General features: G+C 44.3%; 1 protein-coding gene across 2 annotated transcripts; it reads left to right on the forward strand.

The window, feature by feature from the left end:
• The first annotated feature begins 2,377 nt into the window (after positions 1-2,377).
• MYBPH (myosin binding protein H) lies at positions 2,378-20,679 on the forward strand. Of its 2 annotated transcripts, none has more exons than XM_035123949.2 (11): positions 2,378-2,757; positions 4,221-4,355; positions 6,767-6,934; positions 10,618-10,706; positions 11,788-11,986; positions 12,689-12,828; positions 14,433-14,592; positions 15,621-15,757; positions 16,716-16,902; positions 19,904-19,957; positions 20,329-20,679. In XM_035123949.2, the coding sequence occupies exons 1-10, from the start codon at positions 2,538-2,540 to the stop codon at positions 19,912-19,914; spliced, it is 1,446 nt and encodes a 481-aa protein (XP_034979840.1). In that variant the 5' UTR covers positions 2,378-2,537; the 3' UTR covers positions 19,915-19,957; positions 20,329-20,679. The 2 variants fall into 2 exon arrangements, with proteins under 2 accessions (XP_034979840.1, XP_034979841.1); XM_035123950.2 differs by having other exon boundaries at positions 2,378-2,736.
• The last annotated feature ends 594 nt before the right edge of the window (positions 20,680-21,273 follow it).

Genomic DNA, 21,273 nt, shown 5'->3' on the forward strand with positions numbered 1-21,273 from the left:
CCACAGGAATTGAACCTGCAACCTTGGCATCATCAGCACCATGCTCTAGAGCAGGCACGTCCAACAGGTAGATCGTGATCTTCTGGTAGATCACTGGACATCTGTGGTAGATCACTGGCTCCCCCCAAAGAAGCTCAACAAGTTTGGCTCCCCTAGAAAAAGGCCAACATTTTTGACCTGCACCCCAAAAACCATGGCTTTCCCCCTCCCTAGAAAAAGCTCAATAACTTTGACCTGAACCCCCCAAAAGGGGGTAGATCACTGCCAGCTTTTAACTCTGTGAGTAGATCGCAGTCTATTGGGAGTTGGCCACCCCTGCTCTAGAGTCTAACCAACTGAGCTATCTAGCTCCAACCCAAATTTCTTGAAAGCTGAGCTGTGCTTCCTATATTTTCTCTGAAGTGAAGCACAGTAGCACGTTCTCACATCGTCTGAAATGAAATATCTTAATATTTGGGGTTTCATAGTTTGACCTATGATATGATAATGCCTGGCTGCCACATTCTGACACCATTATCACAATTCTTTTGCCCTATTTTTGTTCTGCTCAGGGCAAAGAGATGTGCTACATGTCTCACAGGGCTCTCATGTTTATCCATAGTGAGATATTTGCACCGACGCCTGAAGATATTTAATATCTGCCTCCCCAGGACATACCAAAATTACCACCTTGACCATCTAAACTGCTATCTGCATACATTAAGCAAATACATTCATGTTAAATTTAACCACAGACAATTGCCAAACACTGAGGCAGATCCGAAATGCATTCAAGAAAAAACTTAGCAACATGAAGATTTATTCTTTCAGAAAATCCAGTCTTGAACCCTTTGACCTTTAAAATCTCTATCACCTGCTTTCTCAAGCTACAGAAAGTTGCTGGCTGCTTCTTAACTCAGTCACTGGAGATGAACGTATATCAAACCAAACACCTGTTAGGGTGTTAGAACAGAATTAAGACATAAGCCCAGGAAGTTAAGTGCCCATAAACTCTGTTGCCTGATGGCTTTTTTGGACAATCAGCATCCAGGTTAACAAAAATGATTCCTTTTTCCTCACTCTGACAATCAATTCAGGAAGAGTTTTTTCAGGAACAATGCTTGGCAATAGGGTTAGAAATCAGGAACATACCAAAGCCAGTTGTGCAAAATCAGTAGTGCAGACATACCCCAACAGTGAGCTATTGCAGTAGTGCAGACATGCCCCAACAGTGAGCATGGGGAAGCAGCATCCTAAAAGAATTGACTGTTCTGGGACTGTACCAGTATGCTGCTACCACCATGAGCAGCTCAGTACTGAATGCTCATTTATGAATACCACTAGCCTCCTCCAATTCCGTAGCACTTCCAAAATAAAATAAATAAATTAAGATCATCTACTTCCCTACGCAAACTTTCAGATGCATCATACAACTTAGGAAACTTATCTTAGATCCACTCCTGTTTCCAGCTTCTGTACGCTCATGTTTCTCCCAAACCCCCTCAAATTAGCAAAAAAGATTAATAGGCATTTTATTAAAGTGAAATGTTATTACATGTTATATTTGTTATTTACATGTTGTATTTATTGTTTACTATTAAGCATGACTTTCAGGATTCTTTTATTCCACAAGATATTATGCTGCAGCAAATAACAAGACTACTGTTTTTCTTGCAGCAGACTAACACAACTATTCCTCTGGAATTTATAGTTTGTCTAGAGAACTTTGCCTTTTGGCACAGTTTTGTCTTCATCAGCTGTTTCCCACAGAAGTTTGATCCATAATCAAGCAGTTTTGTTAGTGCAGTCCGGACCCTGCGAGCTGCAAAGACAGATGAGCATCTTAGGCCTATTTGGAAAACGGAGGAATCAGAGGGACAATAATATTATAATAATTTATTATTTATACCCCGCCCATCTGGCTGGGTTTCCCCAGCCACTCTTGGAATGCAAGGCTGGAGAAAAGACACCCAAATTCCTACTCCACACAGTAGCCTATTTGAGGTCCTTAATTTCCACTTTCATGCTGAACTGTCAGCTTGTGAAGGTTTGGCACCCCTTCTCTATTTACTTCAAAAGGAGGTAAGGAGGGAGAAGGCAAGGATGAAGGAATGTTGTTCTGCACATGCTCAGGGGCAATGCTCTGCATTGGGTGCCGGCTTGAGGGCGCAGCTAGCCTTGCGAAACCCTGGGTCAGGGGAAGCCTTGCTTCAAGGGACAGATCATACTGCGGGCCAGTCCCGCGGAGCGCAGCTACTCCCGAGGAGATGCTGAATTTGCACCTCGCAGCTGCTGGGCGGCTATTCCTGGCTCCCCCGCCCGCCCAAGCAGGTGGGCCCAAGCGGCGGAGAGAGAGGAGGGGGTGGCCTGGAGGGGTCTATAAAACCCCCCCAGACCTTGCGGAGAGCACAAGGGGGAAATCGGCGCCGAAGAAAGGAGAGAGGCAGAAAGGGCGAGCCGGGCGGGACTTTGGCCACCGCTGACGCTCTAACCGCACGCGGCAGCTTCACCGACCGCCACCCCGGGGCACAGAGCGGAGTCCTCGAAGCCTACCGCAGATGTCCGAGCAAGAGGCTGCCCCGGAGGCCGTTCCCTCCGAAGAGCCGGCCTCGGCTCCAGCAGAACCGGCTCCAGCAGCAGCTCCCGGACCGGACTTAGCAGCAGCAGCAGTCGCAGCCGCAGCCGTCGAGGCTCCGGCTCCTCCGGCGGCCCAAAGCGCCCCACCGGCAGCTCCAGCTAAAAAGAAGCCCAAAGAAGGTGAGGGCGGCGGCCGGCGAGGTGGGTGGCCGAAAAGTGTCTCGAGCAGCGGAGGCGGGAGGGCGGCGGCGGCGCGTGCGCCTCTTTGCTCCCGGTGCAAACCCGTGGCGCACGCGGGAGGCCATTTCCAAGGCCACGCGTTGAAATGAGGGGCTTTGAGCTTGGGCGCCAAAAAGCACATGTGGATGGGGCTTCTCTCATATTTAAAAAGACAGCAAGTCGAGTGAATCGCCACGGCCTGCGCCACGCTTGTTTTCCGGTGATTTTTTTCCAGACGGGTACTTATTGTGGTATAGTGCTGACTCCATTTTTAAATAATAATAATAATAATAATAATAATAATAATAATAATAATAATAATAATATAATTAATAATTAATTGCGGTAGTCACGTTAGGCCATTGGTATCCTAACTGCAGGCCGTGTCCTGCCTCCTCCATTTAAGACGGATTTCACTTCTCTGATAAATTGCAATGCAATCCTAACCATGGCTACCTAGAAGCAAGCCCTATTGAATTAAATGGGAACTAAATAGGGTTGGGACTGCAGCCTTAAAAGCGCCATTGCCACCGACGTCCCATTTGCAATTACCTGGATGAGCCGTATATGGTCCGGAAGCACCAAAATAGGTCTTGTAGCTTTTACAACAAAACCTCTATCAGTGTCAGAAATGGAATGAATGTGAAAACCACCAGCAACAACCCTCCATGAAATCACCTTCAGCTATTTGTTCCCACTGACTACTATTGCGAGCATCATAGAAGCACCTGGAGCTGGAGAAAGAGGATAGTGTTCTCTTACCCCAGCCCCAGAAATTTGAAGGACGTAGGAAGGAGACCTGGTTCCCCAGGGAATTTACTGCATCAGCAATATGTATGTTGGTGTACCCCTCTGGTCACAACCCTCCACTACATTCTCTTGTTCAGCTGAACAAGTGAAAGGGAGCCCTGCATGCATAACAACTGTGTGTCGGAGCTTCCATGCAGTCATAAATCCAGTGCAAGTGAGGTTCCTGATCACATGAAAATCCCTATGCCCATAACAACTGTATGTATGGAGATGTGCTCAACTTAATACTGGATGCTGGGACATATAGCCAGAGGGATGCACCAGTGTTGGGGAGTGGGACACAACCCGCTCCCTGCTCTCGCATTCACTGAGTGTGTGAGAAATGGGAATTTGCATAGCTATCATGCAAAGGCTAAAATAAGGTTGGGATATCCATTCTCTGACTAAGCCAGGCATAGGCAACCTTGGCTCTCCATATGTTTTGGAACTACAACTCCCATGATCCCTGACCACTGGCCCTGTTAGCTAGGGATCATGGGAGTTGTAGTTCCAAAACATCTGGAGAGCCAAGGTTGCCTATGCTTGGACTAAGCCCTTAGTCCGAGAAAAGAGCATTAATGAATTTACACAGCATAAGTACTAGACTGGTGGGGATGGGAAATGCCTTACTAACGCTTTTATATTTGTGATACCAGGCACTCCCGGTGCACCGTTAAATCTAACAGTGGACGATGTGAACGACAATTCTGTGACTCTGACGTGGGATGCCCCAGAGGTTGTGGGCCATTCTGGCCTGGATGGATATGTGGTGGAGCACTGCAAATACGGAAGTAGGCTTGAGCTTTATCTCTCATGAGCATGAAGAGCTGCATGCATTAATGTGGAAAATAGGATAACATGGTCAGGATAAATTGCTTGTCCCTCTCTTGACGTATCTATAGCCACAGTTGGATTTCATATAGTTCTCATGAAATGTTCGTTAAACCCTTAAACCGCTGAACAGGTGTGTAAAGAAAATGATATGTGTTCTCTTGTTAGCCTGACATATTCTCCACACACCCGATCAGTTGCTCACATGCCATGTTGATGTGCAATGGACATGCTCTGTGAGCTCAAGTTGAGAAAGGCTTAGAATTCTAGAAGCAGCAAGTCATGGGATTGCAAATTCTAGAACCTTGAGGTTGGTCCATTTCTTTTAGGAGCTCTCAGGCAGGAAGAGATTCCACAGATGTAGCTTCTTCTATTCAAGCATTGCTTTGGTTCTGTCCAACTGCTGAGAAACAGAACTTGCATGCTGGAGCAGGAAATGTACATGTACAAAGTCTTCTTGCTGTGGAACTACTGAAAGAAGGAAATCTACTTAAAGTCAAGAAATGACCTTGCCTTTCAGCCTCTTATTCTGTATATGGCAATGGTGGAAGTGGCTTTCCAAACTTGTAAATGGAGAAAGTACCGGTAGTTATTTCTCCCCTCTTTCAACCACTTTTGCAGATTGAATCTGTTATGTAAAAAGTATAGATGCCATACCATAGAGGCTGCCAAATACGCACCTCCAAATAGCATAGAAAGGTACGGTATAGTAGCACTTTATATTACGAAAAAGGGTTGCAGTCTATGATGTCTGCTTTTTATTATTATTATTATTAATTATTATTATTATTATAAATTTTATTTATACCCCGCCCTCCCTGGCCAAGACCGGGCTCAGGGCAGCTAACACCAGGTATAAAAACAATGGATTAAAATATAACTTAAAAACAGGATTAAAATACAACTTAAAATGCAGTCTCATTTCAGTGGAAGCTCAGATCCAAACTGTTTGGGGGCAGAAAACGTCAAATCTTCACCAAGGTCAACTATCCAGACTGGTCCTACATGGGCCAGAAAAAAGCCAGGGAAGTCCCCAAATAGGGGTTCCATCACAGAAGGAAAGAGGGGGAGGGGATCAAGTTTTTAAAAACTGAATAATATTAGGAACCAAGATTACATTTGTGAGCAATTTGGTTTGTAAACCACCAGTGATGGATTAATCATGTCACAGCCTGAGTGGAAGATGTTGTGTATTAAACAAGGTTTATCATACAGACTGAGTATGCTATAATGGTAATAAATAATGGGTGACGTCTACTAAAGTCTTCAGCAATTGATGACATCCCTATTGATTGCTACAAACAATTTATGTTGCCCCTTTTCATGGGTTGTCTGGCTGGGGGTTCTTGTGAGCTATAGCTGGGTGAATCATTTCTCATAAATAAATTATTTTGAGGTTAGCTCTTTTCCTTGCTCGCAAATTACTTCCTGCGTTCCAAATTGTTTGCTGAATATTTTATTCAAGCCAGTTTTTCGGCCTGGCTTGAATATCACATATTTGTCACTCCATATCTGCATGGTGTATTTGGAGAGCTATTGCCACAGGGTAGCATTTCCACTCACTAATTAGATTCCCTCAACCTTTGTAACCTCTTTTGTTAATTGAATCCAATAAAAGCTTGCTTTTGTTGTGATTAGAAGAGGATGTCCTTGAAACATGGCATAACTGTTCACAAAATATGGCTTGAGCACAATTGTAGCACAAATGTACCCAAATGTTATATCCCAATGGGGATAATTTAGGGTTGCCCTATTTCAGAAAGTCTGGCATGCTATGGTCCATGGGGTCACGAAGAGTCGGACATGACTAAATGACTAAACAACAACGACAGTTCAAAAAGTGAAAGGCTTTTTTGGGGGTGGAGGCAAAGTTGTTGAGCTTTCTTTCCCAGGCATATTAGCCACTTTTCAGCCCGGACACCATTTTCGATGGATGAATCCTGGCTATGTCCAGGACGTATGGTACCCTTAGATAACATTGCAGCTTTCATCTCATTCTCAAGAAAGAACTGAGTGGGCTCTGTAGACAGATACATTTTAAATGTATCAGAGTAGAGGCCTCATTGTCCACTGAATCAACTTTTTACAATAATTCCGTTGTGGATGACGTAGTGGGGCAGCAATGAACCTTAGACCTCCTGGCAGCTTAGCTGCTGCTGCTTACCTGTTAGTGGGGGCAGGGAGGTTGACATGGTGCAAATATACTGGCAGAGCCAATCTGGCATTCCAACCGGTGTGTTTACATTGTGTTGACACCTCCTTCCTGGTAAGTAGCAGTGACTCTGCTGTAAGATCAAACGAGTGCCGTAACCCAACCGTGCCATCCTTGCTTCTAATCGTATGACTCACCTGTTGCATATTTTTGTTTTAGCTACAGACTGGGTGGCTGCCAACACGAAGCCCTTCCTTTCCACCCGTTATGTAATTCGCGATCTAACATCTGGAGATAAACTTCTCATTCGTGTGAAGGCTGTGAAAGGTGATGGAGTTAGTGAGCCAGCCGTCCTGGACCAGCCACTCCTCATCAGAGAGGTTCTTGGTATGTATCTTGAATGCATTTAGCGTAACAGAACATGTTCATTAACATGGATTATTCAAAGAAGTCCTTCATATCATCTTCCTGGTCAAAATCCTCCCTCTAGCTGCTGTTTGCCTTGTTGGGAGTTATTCCCCTACCCCCAGGAGCTTTGTGGGACCATGATTTCTATCAGCAAAGTGATGTGGTATGCAAAGCTTAAACAACACTCCTTCTCTTATACACAAGTGGATCAAATTTGCTTAATGGCTTTCATTAACTCCTGTAATCTCCATAAAAGAGGCTTTGGCTCACATTAGTATACCCTTAGAGTTTTTTCTTCACCACAACTAAAGCCTGCTAGCATTTGGTGTCATGATTTGTTGTAGCTGATTGCACTGTGGTATGCAATGGAGAATTAATTTCAGATGACTTTCTGGTTTGGGCTGTTTCCATTTTGCCCTTGCAAAATTTTCTTTACTTTTCCTTCTGTTGTCCTTTTTTCATTGCTTTAAAAATTATGAACAGCTTTGACTCATTTTTGCAATTTCTTGAAATGAAAATGAAGCAGACACCCCAGCATAGAGCAATCAAACCTTCTTGTGTAAAAATGGAGCATACTTCACCTACTTAAAGGTGAGGACAAGATGCAGTTGATGTTATGTGAAATCCGCTTTAATAAATTAAAAAGGTGCCATTGATGCTCCCACTGCACCTATTTTTGGACAGTCCCATGAATATGTAGGGCAAGTAGATATCTCCTAAGGCAGAGTGCATTGCAGTGAGCGGCAGGCATTGCACATGGACCTTAAACATGCATATGATAGGCCTTCTTGGTGCGCCATTGGGAAGTATAATTATGTTCAATCCAATATTAATATAAAACTGTTCTTCTGAATGCAAGAATGAGAGCGCAATCCTATACATATTTATTCAGAACTAAATTTCCTTATTTCCAATTGGCTTACTTCAGTAGTTCTGTTGAGGGCATGGCAGCTTCCCATGTTCTTTCTTCAGCATTTTAGCACTCAACTGGAAGCACTGGATAACATCCATGGCAAGGCAGGTTCCTTTTAACCTGGGATGCCCTCGCGGCTGTGCCCTCATCCTTCAGTCATCAACAGAACTCTGGGTAACAGGAAACCAGAAGAAGCTGAAGTCAGTGATGAAGAAGTATACCTCCCAACCACATTTAGTTCTCAAAATAAATCATGTGCAGATATGTCTACAAATTGCAAGAACAGTCTGATCTGCAAGTCCTGGGTATGATACAGCTCTGGCTTTCGTGGTATCAGCTGCTGATAACTTTAATGTGGCACCACAATGTAATGATACATACATTGCACTATTAATTGTATCTCACTTAGCAGCAGTGGTCATGGATCTGAGTGCTGTAATTTGGAACCCATCTATACATTTTTCTGCAGCTACTGTAGAAACTGGCTGAGGAGAATCTGCCAAGTACTGCTTTTTAAACTACTGCTAGAGTGCACCCCCCCAACTATTAAAGATTCAGGGATCTTGTCCTTCTTTGCATCTGGTCACTTTACCCCTGGCTCCTTCACTTCAGATTACAGCAAGGGTGTGTGACCTTCAGTGCTTCTTAGGAATTTGAAAGCTTCTTCAGCCTCCTCAAGGTATTGCTGGCCCCATAGTGTGTTTAGTAGGTATCTTGTGTGGAGTGCGAAATATTAAGATCTTTTATAGCTTGGACAGAGGGGTCACACTTCAGATTAACCTAAATTATTTTTAGACAAAGGTTTTGATGGAAAACTATGAATGCCGGTGACGGAACATATTTCTCTGCCAGCTAGTCGGCAAGTGAGTTCTCTACTGCAGCATATAATTGTGCTGCCTGCAAGCACAGATTGTCACTGGACTCACAGAACTATCTTTCACTACTTGTGCACCACTAGCATAAAGTGTGGCAGGAGTAGGGACATAAAGGCATCTGCCACTGTATTATGGAATTTGTGCACAGTGCTTTTTAACCTGACTCTGAATGAGTCAAATGCAGGTTGTTGTATTTTCAGGTATCTGCAGTACTGTACTGGTAGATGAATGTTTTTTTGTGTGGTGGGATAGGTTCTATCGTTTGAGTGTCTCAGATTATGCAAATATAAAATCTTGACCAGCGTGTTATGTTTAAATTGTTCTTGCAGTTCCAACTGTTTAGTTAACAAGACTACTTTATGTACATTGCTGGGAGCAAATTCCAGTTGAGTGCCTGTGTAGCTGCAGGTAGACAAAAAAAATATGCTGCGGCATTTTGAGATTGATGGTCTATTTACACACTTAATCTTCAATTAGTTTTCTAGCCAATTGGTACAGCGTAGCAGCACCAGTTCTCAGCTCAGGAAACTCACAATCTCTCTCATTGTACAATATTGATATAATATTACTGTACTGGCCTACTTTATTGTGTGTTGAAAGAACAGGCTCTTTAAAAAAAGTGTGGTTAATGCTGTTACTTTTATTTTGAGAGATTAGGATTGGTGTCCTCTACATAGCTTCCTGTGTTTTAAAATGTCCCCCTGCTGTTTGCCCCTGATGCTATTTTATTCTAACACTTGAGCAAAAAAATACCTTTGCGCACTTTTAAGCAATTAGCAAGATAACCTGGCCTGTGGGAGTGCCACCTTGGGGACTTCCGCTGCCTGAGGCAGTGGCCTCATCCTGCCTAATGGCTGCGCTGGCCCTATTGATAAGAATAAATGCCAGCAAGGGATCTCAGGGGGAAAGAGATTGGTGAGTGAAGATGCTGTTACAGTTGTTGGCAGCGTTCTTCTCTGGTATATCCTACTGCATTGCTGGTGTTCTATGAACAGTGTTGTTAAAGTATCTTTCAGCTTTATAATCCTGGGTCCTCCTTTACATGATCACTTCTGGAATGTAAGCTACTGCACGTTTAAGCCTTGCAGGCATGCATAGCTCTTTTATTAAACCCCAACATAATTCCTTCACCACCCAGGCTACCATTTACAAATATAGCATGCTAGAGTTACACCATTGCTATTTTGATGCTAGTGAAGACAGCGGCAAGTGATTAAATGCATACAGGCTTCTTTTGAATCTCACCAGGTTGTTTTCCCAAGGGAAAGTATAAAGCTCTGCTTTCAGTATGTGCTGCATAGCACATACACACATATCTTTTTGGCTTAGTATACAACAGAGGTGTGGGCATGGCTGACTCAACATTTTCTCAGGTCATGGATAGTCACTTCAGGAGTTGATGGTTTAGGCTCCCTGGCTTGGGCTTCTATCCTGCTTCCCCTCAGGACACACAGGTATTTCTTAAGAAGAGTCAGGGAATGTGGGAAGAACTGAGCCAACAGTTCTCTCACGCCACTGCTGGTCGCTTCAAGAGCTGGTGGCATCTTCTCCTTGGCCTGGGTTGTATTTATGGTCCGAGGAAGATGCATTGTTGTGCTGAGGGGAAAGTACCCTTGATCCTACAAAGTTTAACCACAATGAAATATGAGATATTTGGCTTACCCTGCCTCCAAACTGCTGTGGAACCTCTCTGGTCATATGGGTATCTCACCCTTTAACATTTATTTATTTAAGACATTTATATACTGCCTAATCATTAGTGCTCCTAAGCATTCCCGGCAAGCCAAATGATCCAAGCAAAGGAGATTCATCAGTGATTCCACTGCAAGTTCTGCAGTACCAGTGACAAACTGCTATAATTTTGTTTTCTTCAGAGCAGCCCAAGATCCGACTGCCACGCTATTTGAGGGACTTGTACATGAAGACTGTGGGCGATGTGTTGAACCTGATGATTCCTTTTCGGGTATGTGGATCCTTATTCCTATTTTGACATTTTGGCTTTGGGTGGGGATTAAAAGCCTTTGTCCTAATTGGTCAAGAAGCTAGGAATAGTTGCAGAAAGCTTGCAAAGGTGAACTAGTTCTCAGGTTGGCTACAGTGGGCAGCATCCAAAGCAGGAATTGTTGATGTTTTGGAAAGAATTCCAGCTTCACTTGAATGTGGCCTGGTCACTGAGAAAAGTTTGTTATGTGCATTTGGAAGGCAGAGGCAATATGTTCCTGTCAGGCACCGGGTGGGGGATTGTAGTCCAGAGCCGAAAATAGCGTTCTACTAAAAATAGCAAGTGGTATAGAGAGACTTATAATAGGGTATAGCACTCCATGCATTTCCTTGGTTCTTGGGTATCTGTAGACATGCTGTGGCTCTAGGCCACTCCCTTTAAGGGCCAGCTGTCAGAAGCAACTGCATTTGACACACATTCATACTAGCTTCAACTGCCCCTAAGTTTTTTGTTGGGGAGGGGACTTCAGAGCTCAGGTTTTGGGTAGAAACATCAGTATGAAAATGTTTGCCTCTCCTGTGCATGGGCACTCACATACATAAATGTCATAGCTGCCAAGTTAGCCCCCTTTTTAAGGGAAATTCCCTTATGCTGAATAGGCTTCCTCGTGAGAAAAGGGAAAACTTGGCAGCTATGATAAATGTGTGTCAGCAACTGTCGTGCCTTTGAATAAGAATCCAAAAATTGTGTTGGCTTTTTGCATCACAATTTGATCACATGAGGCTAGAAAGTGGAAGCAAATGAGCACTTTCTTTCTTTGAACCTTTATTCCCACTTTTCACTTCCATGAAGAACAATCAACACACTTCACATAATAGAACCACAATGTAATATAAAGCAAGTTCTAATCAGTAAAATCAAATTAATAAAACTAAACTAAAAACAAACAACGTAGTTATAAGAGCAACACCAGGAACCATCAAAATCATGAAAGACCACCTAACCATTGCCGAAGATTCACTGTATGTTTATAAGAGTTAGTAGCCAGACAAATAGAAGAAAACCGCGATCTACCAACTGTTCTCCATATGCCTTTCCTTAGGGAAAGCCAAAGCCACAGGTAACCTGGACCAAAGATGGCCAGCCTCTGGATCCCAAGCGAATGAATCTGCGCAACAGTGAAAGGGACTCTGTCCTATTCATCCGCCAAGTTCAGCGCAGTGATTCTGGAAAATATGAAATAAGTGTTAAGATCTTAGATGAACTAGAAGACAAGGCCACCATTAATCTCCAGGTGATTGGTAAGGGCGATGAAACCATATGGTTTGATTGGGTATCTAAAGGGTGGCTAGCACAGATACCTCTTCCCTTGAAACAAAATTCCCTAATTCAAGAGTCATTGTGTACTGTGGCATATGGCAGCTAGCTGGGCCTGGCATTATTAAGCATCGGAGCATGTGGTGTGCTTATGCCATGGGGAATGTGTGCTGAGATGACTGTTCTGTTTCAGTCTCGAATCCCTTATATAACAGGGTAAGATGCTGTATGTAAAAGGCATTGAAGAATTAGGAGCTGTTGTTTCTAATACTGAAACTACACCTGCATGACAGTAATGAATGAATAATAAGAATACAGTGGTACCTCTACTTACGAACGGAGCTCCGTCCGCCATCTTGGATGCGGTTTAGATAGGATTTTTTTTCTACTTACGAATTTTTAGATAGGGTTGCTTCGACTTACGAATTTTTTCTCCCAATGCACTCCTATGGGATTCGACTTACAATTTTTTTCGACTTACGAATGTGCATTCGGAACGCATTAAATTCGTAAGTAGAGATACCACTGTATATTCCAGTATGGTTATAGATTTCCCTCTTCTTCCAGATAGCTTAATGGCTGCTCTCTGTTTTATCTGCTGCCTGCTGCTGAATGTCTCCATGATGTGCTGTGGCAGGTAGCACTGTCTTGATATTTCAGATGTAATGCGTGGCTCATCTTTTCAGAGAGACCAGGCCCTCCTGAGAACCTGAAGCTGGTGGATGTATGGGGCTTTAACGTGGCATTGGAGTGGAGCCCACCCAAAGATAATGGCAATGCTGATCTCAAAGGGTACACAGTCCAAAAAGCAGACAAGAAGACTGGGGTAAGGACTTGGGACTGGGAAAGATACAGCCTGGGGGGGGGCATTGTACTTTGTGCAAGGATTAGTGGTGGGTCACTTCACAGCTGTTTACAAATACCAACCAAAAGGAGTCAATATAATAAATGCAATGCATATTCCACAAAAACACAGCCCACAAATTTTGTGACAATACAGAATTTGGTCACAGGTGGTTTAAAACAGTGAAAATGAGAATAGGAAAAGAACATTACTTAGAACCTTTACCCTTTTTATTCTTTTATGTTTTTTATAGTACAATAAATGGAATCAATAACATCTTGAATAAGAATGTAAATCAAGGTTAAAAAAAAAACCCTCATGTATGAACTGTTTTCTTTTTTTCTTTTTAACTATCAAATGTAAATAACCCTCTAAATGTATCCATATTTAGTCCAACAAATCTTTCCCTTGAGAACCTCTCTAATCCTCCATCGGCAGCATGTATTTCAGAAATGGCAGTAGGTCAACACAGTTTGCCTTTGTAATAGAGCTTTATTCCTGGGGTCCAATCACAAGCCCCCTGGAAGAGTTGATGCACTCAGCTATTTTTATATGCCTGGTGCTGTGACCTATGCCTTGCTTCAGTTGCTCTGTGGAAGCATTGATACTGTATAAGGTTTTAAAACAAACAAATACACAAACTTTCCTTTCTTAAAATATTGGTTCAAAATATACATAAGGGTCATTAAAATCAATTTAAAAAAATTAAAACATGAAGATTGTCATAAAACAACATTGCTGCCAAATATTTTTGGGACCCACCTTGTTTCTGTGAGTGCCAGTTTTTTTGAACTGTTTTTAATATTGCCTTTTGATGTAGCCTTCTCTGGGATCTTGGGGTGAGAGAGGGCAACATATTATAATATTAATAAACGTGCAGTTGTTCTTCTTCTTCTTCTTATCAAATAGTATCAAAAGCCTTTTCTATAAGGTCCAAAAGCACCCTTTTATGCAAACATATAAGAGAGTCTTGGCTTGTTCAGTGCAGCAAGTTAGCATTTCACTGTATGCTACATTTATATATGCTGGCAATTAAGAAAGGGCTGGGCGGCTTTACTGGTGGGGGCAGTTTGCTGTGGAACGGAGAATTCCTGCCATTATTCCCCACCCCAGTACAGCAATGGAATATGTGTCAAGTGGGGACTCTCTTCCCTCTCAGTTAGCCAAATTGTATTGTGGGCTGTTTCCTTCCTCTTGCAACACTGTTGGAGAAGTGGTAGAGTGAAAACCATGGAACCAGAGAACCTGTGTTACATTGAAAGATGTAGCTATCAACAGTTGTACAGTTCTTTAAGAAAAAGACAACAAAACCACTACAGATCGAGTTAAATGCTTTCTCCTGCGCTACAGTTCCAACAACCCCCGCCCTGGGCACTGCTATTCGGTATGAATAGGAGACCCTAATGGTGCCACCGTCACCCACTTTCGCTTGCCCTAACACCAAAACAAAACAGCACCCCAGGGTGGCTTCCGTAGTTGTTGTTTTTGGCTTGGGAAGCTCTTGGTCCTTCTGCTGGGAGGGCAGCCCTGTGCCCTGAACCTGAACCTTTTTCGTGTTTAAGAGGCTGACCTTTACTGCTTTCCAGCAATGGTTCACAGTTATGGAGCACTACAACCGCACTAACTGCACCGTCTCCGATCTCATAATTGGCAACAGCTACTCCTTTCGAGTCTTCTCGGAGAACCCCTGTGGCCTCAGCGAGAAGCCTGCTGTCTCCAAGGATGTGGCTCACATCAAAAAATCAGGTAGGTGCTGTAGAAGCACAGTAGGAAAGACATGGTTGTGGAAAGACATTCCTTGTAGGGCTGGTGGGTTACGTGCACGGAACATCGAGAACAGAAGGCAGCCATGACAGCTCAAACCATTCCAGCCAGATTGTCTGAAGCATCTTCTTTTATGGGCAACATTCCAGCAGCTGTATGGTGAGGTGGAGGGGGGGAGTATCATAGGAAAAGTGGATGGGGACAGCAAGAAAGTAGGCAGAACCACACATGTGACTCTTGTTCAGTAGGCCACGTTCCAGCCACAAAAAAGAACTGTAGGGGAGGGTGAGAAGCAGGGCTAGTGAAGGGGATGGTCTAGAGAGAGGGACGCATGGGTTGGAAGAGAGATCACAACCTGAGGAAAGACCTGAATGCAGGATAGGGAAGCCTGGAGGGGGTAGTTTTTAACCCAGAGGCTGGACGTCCCTCACTCTGATGTAAAGCCAGATAAGCCATGGCAGACACTGGGAGGGATGACAGAGTGAGTTTTAATGGTGTAGTTGGGGTGAAAAAAGGAACATTTTCTTTCTGCCTTTCATAAAGACATCAGTTACAAATGAATATATGGCTGGAGGCTGCTGATAGTTTTCTCAGGGAGCTAAAGATCAGAAGGTTGGCAGTTCGAATCTGCTCGACGGTGGTGAGCTCCCCTTGCTCTGTCCCAGCTTCTGCCAACCTAGCAGTTTGAAAGCACACCAGTGCAAGTAGATAAATAGGTACCGCTGCGGCGGGAAGGTAAAAGGCGTTTCCCATGCGCTATGGCTTCCATCATGGTGTTCCATTGCGCCAGAAGCTGTTTAGTCATGCTAGCCACATGGCCTGGAAAGCTGCTGTGGAGATGAGCGCCATGCCCCATAGTCGTCTTTGACTTAACCGTCCAGGGGTCCTTTACCTTTTTCACTTGCGGTTTATACACTTATTTTGATATACAGGGCTGTTTCAGAAAGTGTCACAATCTGCTCCCCCTCTTATGTAGAGTTATATTGATCTGCCTTCTCCCCCTCCCCTAGCAAACACGTACAAAGCAGAGAAGTACAATAGCAAGGATCTTTCTGAACCTCCAAAATTCACCCAACCTCTCACCGACAGAACTACCACCCGGGGCTACAGTACCCAGCTTGTCTGTAGTGTCCGGGGCTTCCCAAAGGTGAGTGCTGGTCATTCTTGGAAGCTAAGTGATCAGCGAAGGTCTTTAGCAAGACCGAATCTGACATTGGGTATAGGATGAGAGGCTTGAGGTGTTTCCTTTGGTAGAGGAACATAGGTTGACTTCTTTTGTTAATGGGGATAAGTTACAGACAGGTGGATCCATTTACTTCAGGTTAAGTGTACCTGTTGCATGTGTTTACTCCTCAGGCTGTTCTCTCCTGCTTCCACAGTAATCTGCAAACTTTTTTTTAAAGCTGCATTTGAATGTTTTTCTTTCAAAATAGGAATTTCTAATTGTAATTTATTTCATAACACACATTTAGATGCATAGCTTTTTTTTGAGCTGAGGTCCACATCGCAACATTCAGAGAACCATGAAGTCTAACAGATAAGAGCTACATTCTGACCTGCACTTCAGGCCAGGAGATGCAGATCAGGCCAGCTTGCATCAAATTCTTCAAGCATCTCTAGAATTTATGGGGCTTCCAGGAGACCTGTTTATTGAGCATTCACCCTGATTCATTTGCAGGGAGATTAGATGACTTGGGCTGTTTAATGAGCAGTCATTCTGATATTATTCAGGGCAAGGGGGGAGGTTGGATGGCATTGCATCAAAGCAAGTGTTATGCCATACTTTCCAGTGCATTTCCCCATCACTTTCCAGATAAATGTCCAGTCTTATGTGGAAGTGGCTTTGTGGTACCTTCCTGTTTCAGCAAACATGTGATGGGTGCTGCAGTCTATAGCAGCACTGGGACATTATCAGTGACATCCATCATAAAGCAGTCCCAGTGAGTAGGCAGGAGGGTTAAGGGTGAAAAAGTAATGATTGTCCAGAAACATATCACTAAGTAATGGGAAACTGCTGCTCACCTGGAACCAATGATCAGCCCCTTCCCACTTTTTTGGAGAGAGGTGTTAATTTCTGCCATTTTGGTGCCTTATCTGTATTTCAGCCCAAAGTGATCTGGATGAAAAACCAGATGGAAATTCGAGAAGACCCCAGGTATTTAGCCCTCATGAACCAAGGTATTTGCTCTCTAGAAATCCGCAAGCCCAGCCCCTTCGATGGTGGTGTCTATACCTGCAAGGCCGTGAACCCTTTTGGGGAAGCCTCTGTAGACTGCAAGCTGAACGTAACAGGTATGTATTTAATATATGAGGAGTTTGCTTTAGGACTGCCTATTTCGATGCAATTGCCAAGATTTTCAAAGGGAATTGCAACCATTCTGCGTGAATTCTACTGTGGCTTGGAATCCTTTGTCCCTTATGGGAATTCCAATCATAGTCATGTAATGAACTATTTCAGCCTCCTGAAATCAAATGTGATTGACAGGCAGGGTGTGTTTGCTAGATGCAGCTGAAGGCTGGTGCTCTGCCATCCGTTTGCTTGGATTGCTGGCAACCGTTTCCATCTGGGACATTCCCAGAATCACTTTCATACATTGTTAATGCTGGTTCCCAGGATTGATGGCCCTTCATTGATTTCCCAAGGAAACACTGTGCAGCAGCAAGTAGTGACTTAGAAGGTTTGCCAAATGCTGCACATTCTACTTCAGTTTATTAAAATTCATTAAGAAAGTGCTTCAGTCCAGAGGCGATTGAATGGTGCAGTTATATCAACACTTGTGAAGAGCAGAAGAGGTGACCACAAGCTAGCTTAATTACAATATTTAGCATTTATGCTGCTCTTCAGAATATTCTTTCAAAATGCTTCCTTTACATGTCATCCCTTACACCAGCCCTTTAAGGTGGGTCAGTATTATAATCTTATTGCAAGAAGAGGGCTCAGGGATTGCGAATTGTTTAAGAACAACTTGGCAGAGGTACAGCTAAACCAAAGGCACACTCAGTCAGCCTGGCCTGTGGTTTTTAAAACTACAATAAAGTAGATTTTGATCGAACATTAGGAAATACTGTCTATATCGGCGTTTCTCAACCGCTGTTCCGCGGCACAGTAGTGTGCCGCGAGACGCTGGCTGGTGTGCCGCAACGTGCGGTGACAAGAAGGGCGATTGTCGCCCGCAATGCACCAGGGTGCCGGGTTGCCAGGGGCGCCGAGCCGCTGCGCCCGCGGCAGTCGTCCGGCGCCCACGGCAGTTGCGCCCGACTCCCGAGTCGTACGGCGCCTGAGGCGCCCGTCATCACAGCCGCGCTGTGTGGGAGGGGGCAGGGGCTGACGCTGACGCTCCTGACGTTCGGGAGTCCTTTGCGCATGCCGCGAGGTGCCCGCCAGAGTCCGCGCTGTGTGGGAGGGGGCAGGGCTGACGCTCTCATGGTCTCCCGACTCTGCCAGCCAGGTCTCCTTCTCCCGACGTTGGCAGCCCGGCGCAGCTCATGGGGCGCCCAGGTGCCGTCAAGGCAGGTGCTCGGCTGCCGCCGGCGGCCCTTCTCCCGCCATGGCTGCCGCCGCGCACCCGGCTGGGATCCAAGCAGGCGGCCGCGGGGCGGGTGTGTCGCTGGGTCCGCTCCTCCTCCTCCTCCCTCGGCGGGGCTCTGAACTCCGTGTAGGTGTGTTTAAACTTTTATTGATGAAAAGTAAACTCTTCAGCATAAGTCTGTCATGATATTAACACGTATTTTCATTTTAGGCAGGCTAAATCATTTCGATTAATGACACAGCACTTCCTGTCGAGAATCCCAGCAAAACAATTTTGCATAGGTGTACGCCACACATTTCATTAAAGTGCGCATCCAGGGAATCCCCCCCCCCAAAAAAAACCCCATTTATTGAGTACATAATCATAAAAGGACATCATTTTTATTCATCAAACTAATGAAACAAAAGCTTCACTATTTCTTTTAAATTAACAACCAAACTTTAAAAATACAATCCTAAGTGAGACACAAATTACTATCTTTTTGGCAAGTGTTTCTTACAGTCATAATTATATAGTCAATATAGGGCGGCACAGAGTTAATTTTTTTAACTTTTTAAATGGTGGTGTGCCTCGAGATTTTTTTCATGGAACAAGTGTGCCTTGGCCCCCAAAAGGTTGAGAAACACTGGTCTATATGACGTAAGAGCAGTCAAGTGGGCTGGTTGTAAGAAGGTGGAATAAATTATTTGTATGTGTGAGGGACAGAAGCTATAGACAGCCGCCTCCCATCTTAACCACAAGCTCTTCGCCAAGCACAAGTGGGAGCGGGGAGGGGGATGTCTCTAGCGAGGAATCAGGAAGTAGGAGCCAGGGCTCGGGCAAGGTAGCCGAGCCAAGGCGCCGCTTGGGAACGGAAGGGGGAAGCAGGGAAACAGCGGGAAGAAGACCGATCCCAGCGACCCCGGAATTACGCAGGAAACGTCATGGGCGGAGATTTAGTATCCCCAGGCTTCTTTGCTGGAGGAAAACGCTCTTGTTGCTGAGATAAGCAGCACATTCAATGCAGGCCCAAGCCTGCAAGATACCTAGCTCACATTTTGTATGGCAAAGTCCCAAGGGCTTGGGAAGCATTTGATATTTCACACTCAGCTTGCATTGTGTCCTGTCATACATATTTTTTATATATTTTATGAAGGCTTTTTTTGTTCTACAATAAAATTCTTACTTGTCTGGATTCTGTTATCAAGGCTAAACAAGCAAAACAAAAATCACTTCCCACCCCCAGAACAGCCATGCAGCAAATCTTTTATGAATGAACACTAGAAACAAAGCCAGAAGGCGATTCTAGAGCTGTATTTATTAGGAGAGGAAATCTCCAGTGTAAAAAGCAAATTGACATTCCCACTGCAGGAGTGAAACAGAACATAACCAATTTGGGATGGAGATGAGAGAGATACTAAGAAGAGAGAGCCCTTTAAGCATATAGTGTTTCAAATATAGTGCACTGCCTCTAAACATCTCCCAGCAGACTTGAGTCAGCTAAGCCACTATCTGTGCTTTGCATTTTAATATCACAGAGCATATAAAGAAGCATTTTTATAAGCCTGGAGTTGTTGGGGTTTTGTGTGTGTTTATAAAGGAGTAGGTCTTGCTTACTGCACTGCAACCAATCACTGAGTGCTTCTCTAGTCTACAGTATTTCTATGGCAAAAGCTTGTGCTACCATTAATGTCACCAGCAGGACAAAACAAACAAACAAAAAAGACACATTGCATGAAGAGATGCCTGTAAAGTAATCTTGCAAGTTTCTTATGTTTCCACAGTCCCAGAATAAGGATGACATGGTGAGTCCAGATGAAGAACAAAGTGAGTTTGAGGTAAGATGTCATTGGAAGAATTAAAGATGATCATCCAGAATGCATTTGGCTCAAGAGCCATATCAGAGCTTGGGCTAGGGCTGGCCCAAAACATTTTGTGGCCTGGAGTGAAGGGCAAGGTCTCTGTCACTGCTGACTTCTACAAAAGACTTGTGGTTCAATCTTACTTCAGTGCTGGCAACAGAACATCGTCCTCCATGGCACTGAAGAGCAGAACAAGCTTAAGGGTTGCATGGTGGCAAGGAGAAGGAAAAGCTGGCTGCATCATAGGTATTAGGAGTGAATGAGCGCTGAACTAAATTAGATGGTTTCTGTTCTGGGTGCCTAGTATCCACTCCAGACATTGAGTCTGCACATATCTCTTGTTTCAGTGTTTCCTGTTCAAGGCCTCCTACAAAACTCCCTCTTGGTATCCCTGCTCTGGAGCAATGCCTTATTCACACACTCAGCTCCATGGTTCCTAGAAGGAATCTCTCGCTTGGAGGTGAAGCTGCTGCTGCTGCTGTTGCGTCTTTTCAAAAACAGAAGCTTTATAGAGGACAGGACCTGCATCTAGGATGGCTCTGTAAGGAACACTGACCATGTCTCCTGTTAAATGTCTTTTACTCCTTTTATCGTCTTTCACCCTACAATAGTTATCAGTCTTGGGGGGAAATGTTCATTTAGGATGACGATGACGATGGTGGTAGCAATAAATTAATAATTTAAAAACATCCTACAAAGGACTTTTTACTCGGTGATACATTCTGCAGTTGACTCCCTCCAGCGTGCCATCACCTATGTATGGGTGATACTGCATTCCAAAATGAAGTTCGCCACTACCCTCGGAAGCTACCCAGTCAGGTTGGACTGAATCATCACAAAGGGGTGTTTCCAACTTACAAACTGTTCCTGAAAGATTTGACAGCTAGTGGAGTAAAAGGCTAGTGAGAGTTCTAAAGCAGGATTGGGGAACCTTTTCCCCCTCTCTCAAGGGCTGCTTTCTCTTGCGGGTAATCTATTGGGGGGGGGGTCCTGTATTTTGTGGTGGGCCGAGCCAAAAGTGGATGGGGCCAGAGCCAAACATGGGTGGAATTTAGAAGGTTGCATAGGTTTCCCTTTCCCCTAGCCACTGTCCTGAGGGCCACGTGATATTAGACTGAAGGCCACATGTGGCAAGAGCCAAAAGCCTCCTCTGTGATTCCTCACAGCAAGCATTCCTTTCCACCTCCACAGGCTTTGATATTAAGCAGTATTCGGAAATCAGAAATCCCATCAGTTCCTTTTTCTACTCAGCAGGATCCTGGGCATTTTTACAAACTGGCACACTGAATGCT

Source organism: Zootoca vivipara, chromosome 7 (genome assembly GCF_963506605.1).
Source record: "Zootoca vivipara chromosome 7, rZooViv1.1, whole genome shotgun sequence".
NCBI classification, from domain to species: Eukaryota; Metazoa; Chordata; class Lepidosauria; order Squamata; family Lacertidae; genus Zootoca; species Zootoca vivipara.

Excerpts from the sequence above, each read along its gene's own strand:
- MYBPH (XM_035123949.2), top strand. The coding sequence starts at position 2,538 with ATGTCCGAGCAAGAGGCTGCCCCGGAGGCCGTTCCCTCCGAAGAGCCG. Across the intron at positions 6,935-10,617 it reads CCTCATCAGAGAGGTTCTTG|AGCAGCCCAAGATCCGACTG; the intron begins GTATGTATCTTG and ends TGTTTTCTTCAG. Across the intron at positions 11,987-12,688 it reads CATTAATCTCCAGGTGATTG|AGAGACCAGGCCCTCCTGAG; the intron begins GTAAGGGCGATG and ends TCATCTTTTCAG.